General features: G+C 56.4%; 1 protein-coding gene across 5 annotated transcripts in view; it reads right to left on the bottom strand.

The window, feature by feature from the left end:
- The window catches only part of LOC116956743 (TRAF2 and NCK-interacting protein kinase-like), a 136,075-nt gene that overhangs the window by 56,831 nt on the left and 73,244 nt on the right, over positions 1 to 6,000 (bottom strand). For all 5 annotated transcript variants that reach the window (XR_012931430.1, XR_012931429.1, XR_012931431.1 and 2 more), the window contains exon 3: positions 3,665 to 3,721. Coding sequence is in view for 2 of the 5 variants with exons in the window: in XM_076057959.1 (XP_075914074.1) it covers positions 3,665 to 3,721 (57 nt within the window). In the remaining 3 variants the exon portion in view is untranslated. The remainder of the gene's footprint in view (positions 1 to 3,664; positions 3,722 to 6,000) is intronic.

Here is a 6,000-nt window from a genome sequence, read left to right on the forward strand (position 1 = left end):
ACACGGTGAGACACACAGTGAGACACACGGTGAGACACACGGTGAGACACACAGTGAGACACACAGTGAGACACACGGTGAGACACACGGTGAGACACACGGGGAGACACACGGTGAGACACACAGTGAGACACACGGTGAGACACACGGTGAGACACACAGTGAGACACACAGTGAGACACACAGTGAGACACACGGTGAGACACACGGGGAGACACACGGTGAGACACACAGTGAGACACACGGTGAGACACACGGTGAGACACACGGTGAGACACACAGTGAGACACACAGTGAGACACACAGTGAGACACACGGTGAGACACACGGTGAGACACACGGTGAGACACACGGTGAGACACACAGGGAGACACGGTGAGACACACGGGGAGACACACGGTGAGACACACGGTGAGACACACGGTGAGACACACGGTGAGACACACGGTGAGACACACGGTGAGACACACAGTGAGACACACGGTGAGACACACAGGGAGACACGGTGAGACACACGGTGAGACACACGGTGACACACGGTGAGACACACGGTGAGACACACGGTGAGACACACGGTGAGACACAGGGTGAGACACACGGTGAGACACACAGTGAGACACACAGTGAGACACGGTGAGACACACGGTGAGAGACACGGTGAGACACATGGTGAGACACACAGTGAGACACACGGTGAGACACACGGTGAGACACACAGTGAGACACGGTGAGACACACGGTGAGAGACACGGTGAGACACATGGTGAGACACACGGTGAGACACGGTGAGACACAGTGAGACACGGTGAGACACAGTGAGACACACGGTGAGACACACAGTGAGACACGGTGAGACACAGTGAGACACACGGTGAGACACACAGTGAGACACACAGTGAGACACACAGTGAGACACGGTGAGACACACAGTGAGACACACAGTGAGACACGGTGAGACACACGGTGAGACACACGGTGAGACACGGTGAGACACGCGGTGAGACACACGGTGAGACACACGGTGAGACACACAGTGAGACACACAGTGAGACACACGGTGAGACACGCGGTGAGACACGTGGAGACACACGGTGAGACACACAGTGAGACACACAGTGAGACACACGGTGAGACACACGGTGAGACACGCGGTGAGACACACGGTGAGACACACAGTGACACACGGTGAGACACACGGTGAGACACGCGGTGAGACACGTGGAGACACACGGTGAGACACACAGTGAGACACACAGTGAGACACACGGTGAGACACACGGTGAGACACGCGGTGAGACACACGGTGAGACACACAGTGACACACGGTGAGACACACGGTGAGACACGCGGTGAGACACGTGGAGACACACGGTGAGACACACAGTGAGACACACAGTGAGACACACGGTGAGACACACGGTGAGACACGCGGTGAGACACACGGTGAGACACACGGGGACAGGCGGAGGCACGTGGTGAGGGTGAGGCACGTGGTGAGGATGAGGCACGTGGTGAGGATGAGGCACGTGGTGAGGGTGAGGCGCATGGTGAGGGTGAGGCACGTGGTGAGGGTGAGGCACGTGGTGAGGGTGTGGCACGTGGTGAGGGTGAGGCGCATGGTGAGGGTGAGGCACGTGGTGAGGGTGAGGCACGTGGTGAGGGTGTGGCACGTGGTGAGGCGCGTGGTGAGGGTGAGGCACGTGGTGAGGGTGAGACACGTGGTGAGGGTGAGGCACGTGGTGAGGGTGAGGCGCATGGTGAGGGTGAGGCACGTGGTGAGGGTGAGGCACGTGGTGAGGGTGAGGCACGTGGTGAGGGTGAGGCGCGTGGTGAGGCACGTGGTGAGGGTGAGGCACGTGGTGAGGGTGAGGCGCGTGGTGAGGGTGAGGCGCGTGGTGAGGCACGTGGTGAGGCACGTGGTGAGGATGAGGCACGTGGTGAGGGTGAGGCACGTGGTGAGGGTGAGGCACGTGGTGAGGCACGTGGTGAGGGTGAGGCACGTGGTGAGGGTGAGGCACGTGGTGAGGGTGAGGCACGTGGTGAGGCACGTGGTGAGGCACGTGGTGAGGGTGAGGCGCGTGGTGAGGGTGAGGCACGTGGTGAGGGTGAGGCACGTGGTGAGGGTGAGACACGTGGTGAGGCACGTGGTGAGGCACGTGGTGAGGGTGAGGCACGTGGTGAGGGTGAGGCACGTGGTGAGGCACGTGGTGAGGGTGAGGCACGTGGTGAGGGTGAGGCACGTGGTGAGGCACGTGGTGAGGGTGAGGCACGTGGTGAGGGTGAGGCACGTGGTGAGGCTTGCGAGGACACGTCGGGAGACTTGCAGTGGGTGGCTGTGATGTTGTTGGTGATGTTGGTGGGGATGATGATGATGATGATGGCGATAATGATGATGATGGCGATAATGATGATGGCGGCGATGATGATGATGGCGGCGATGATGATGATGATGGCGATAATTATGATGATGGCGATAATGATGATGGCGGCGATGATGATGATGATGGCGATAATTATGATGATGGCGATAATGATGATGGCGGCGATGATGATGATGGTGGCGATAATTATGATGATGGCGATAATGATGATGGCGATAATGATGATGGCGGCGATGATGATGATGGTGGCGATAATGATGATGATGGCGATAATTATGATGATGGCGATAATGATGATGGCGGCGATAATGATGGCGGCGATAATGATGGCGGCGATAATGATGATGGCGGCGATGATGATGATGGCGGCGATGATGATGATGGCGGCGATGATGATGATGGCGGCGATGATGATCATGATGGCGATAATTATGATGATGGCGATAATGATGATGGCGGCGATAATGATGGCGGCGATAATGATGGCGATAATGATGATGGCGGCGATGATGATGATGGCGGCGATGATGATGATGGCGATGATGATGATGGCGGCGATGATGATGATGATGATGGCGATAATGATGATGATGGCGATAATGATGATGGCGGCGATAATGATGATGGCGGCGATAATAATGATGGCGGCAATGATAATGATGATGGCGGCGATAATGATGATGGTGGCGATAATGATGATGATGGCGATAATGATGATGATGGCGATAATGATGATGGCGGCGATGATGATGATGGCGGCGATGATGATGATGGCGGCGATGATGATGATGGCGGCGATGATGATGATGATGATGATGGCGATAATGATGGCGGCGATGATGATGATAATGTCGATAATGATGATGGTGATGATGATGGCAATGATGATGATGGCGACGATGGCGATGATGACGACGATGGCGATGATGGCGACGATGGCGATGATGTTGTTGTTGTTGTTAGACAGCCGAGTGGCACTGCGGCATGCGCCACCCTGATGTGCCGTAACGATGACGACGACGATCGTGACGACGACGATCGTGACGACGATGATCGTGACGACGACGACGATCGTGACGACGACGATCGTGACGACGACGATCGTGACGACGACGATCGTGACGACGACGATCGTGACGACGACGATCGTGACGACGATGATCGTGACGACGACGATCGTGACGACGATGATCGTGATCGTGACGACGACGATCGTGACGACGATGATCGTGATCGTGACGACGACGATCGTGACGACGGGTGAGCGACTGCGACCCTCTCACCTCCGTGACGTCCATGACCTTGATCGCTGCCAGCTGACCGGTCCGCACGTGACGACCCTGCAAAGACAAAGACAAAGGTCCCCCGTGTAGACTCAACAGACTGCTGGGGCAAGTGCTGCTAGTAGCGAGTAGCAGCAGCTATGAAGGTAGACACAGACAAAGATCCCCGTGTAGCCTCTACAGACTGTAGGGGCAAGTGCTGTTAGTAGCGAGTAGCAGCACCTATGAAGGTAGACACAGACAAAGGTCCCCTGTGTAGCCTCTACAGACTGCTGGGGCAAGTGCTGCTAGTAGCGAGTAGCAGCACCTATGAAGGTAGACACAGACAAAGGTCCCCCGTGTAGCCTCTACAGACTGCTGGGGCAAGTGCTGCTAGTAGCGAGTAGCAGCACCTATGAAGGTAGACACAGACAAAGGTCCCCTGTGTAGCCTCTACAGACTGTAGGGGCAAGTGCTGTTAGTAGCGAGTAGCAGAAGCACCTATGAAGGTAGACACAGACAAAGGTCTCCCGTGTAGCCTCAACTGAGTGCTGGGGCAAGTGCTGCTAGTAGCGAGTAGCAGCACCTATGAAGGTAGACACAGACAAAGGTCCCCCGTGTAGCCTCAACTGAGTGCTGGGGCAAGTGCTGTTAGTAGCACCTATGAAGGCTACCGGCGCTGTGGCACACGAGGGGGTGGGTGGCTACCAGCACCACGCCCGGCCGTCTTTGTCTCCCCCAGTGGCGATGTTTACTACACCACCACCGCTACACCAGGTAACTCATTTGAGTCTGAGTCGACCTAGGGGAGGCCCGGGTACCGGTTCAAATAATCGTCACCGCCGGTGTTGGCCGTGAGCGGGAATCGAACTCGGGTCGCCGGGTTCGTAGTGCAGCGTAGCGCTAACCGCTGCACCACCGCTCCCCACATACAGACACACAGCTACACACACGTAACACACAGCACGCACGTACACAGGTTTACACAGCTACATACACAGGTATAGGTACACACAGCTACACGCACAAACAGCTACACACACAGCACACACGCTCGTTGCAAGTGTGTGTGTTGAAGCGTGTGTGTGTGTCTGAGAGGGCCCGGGTAAAACTACGTGGCCGGGAGTCAGAGCCATTCCCTGTACACCTTGGGGTGCGACAGGGATGTCCTTTGGCTCCCCACATTATTTAACATCTATTTTGACCACGTAGTTCGTGAAGCCTTCAATAGCTGTACCGGGGGAATCTCCCATCTGGTACGGATATAATGGGAGGCTGATCGATGCCCGGGTGCGGTCAAGGGATGGCTCCCTATTGCTCAGCCACGTTATGTATGCTGATGATTTGGTAATAGCTGCTCATTCAGAGGAGTTGGAGACGCTGCTGCTGAGACTGGAGTGTGCCACTAAGACTTGGGGCCTTACCATCAGCCCCACCAAAACTAAGCACCTGCCTGGGTATTTTGTACCATCGGACACTCCACCCCCACAACTCCCAATCGGTGATGGGGCAGTTGTGGAGAGAGTGGAGAGTTTCCCATACCTGGGCAGTGTGCTCAAGACCAGCTCCGGTTTGACAACGGAGGTCTCACTCCGAATCAGTCGAGCAGCATTATCTTTTCATCGGTTGTGTAACGCTGAGTGTGGAAGCTGCCTGGTCTGTCGCTCCGCACTAAGCTTCAGGTCTTCTCGGCCACGGTCATTCCCTCCCTTCTCTACGCTTGCCAAACGTGGACCCCCCTAATGGAACATCTTCGCTGGTTAGAAACATTTAGGTTGGCCTGCCTACGATCAATCCTAGGTTTAACCACACTGGATTGTGTGAGGAGCTCACAAATCCTTGAAAGATCTGGGCAAGGTCCCATCGGTGAGCTCCTCCGACAGGCAAGGCTGCGTTGGCTGGGTCATGTAGCCCGCATGCCCAGCCACCGCATGACTTAACAGCTTTTGTTCGGCCGGATCGAGGGGGCAAAACGGGCGCGGCACGGGCTAGAGAAGAGATGGAGTGATGTGGTACAGGAGGACGTGGAGCTGAGTGGACTTGCCGATGACTGGTACCAGCGGTGTCAAAATCGGCCTCTGTGGAGGAGGCTCGTGAAGGACGCTACTGGGCAGTTGGAGGCAGTCGCCCTCCAACAACAACGGAGGGCGGAGGAGCGACGCTCACAACAACAAGCGGAGTGCCGGGTGGCTAAAGCACAGCAGGTTGGCACAGTAGGGGGCACAGGTGGTGCATCAGCCAGTCATCTCAGTCAGTCGACCCGTGGCACCTGGGTCTGCCCCGTGACCTCCTGCCAGCGGGCGTTCGACACTTCACGTGATAGCCTCAAGGTGCACATAGCCTGGCACAAGGCGTCG

This window comes from Petromyzon marinus, assembly GCF_048934315.1.
Source record: "Petromyzon marinus isolate PM22_M1 ecotype Great Lakes invasive population chromosome 67 unlocalized genomic scaffold, UKy_Petmar_22M1.pri1.0 chr67_unloc.1, whole genome shotgun sequence".
Classification (NCBI taxonomy): Eukaryota; Metazoa; Chordata; class Hyperoartia; order Petromyzontiformes; family Petromyzontidae; genus Petromyzon; species Petromyzon marinus.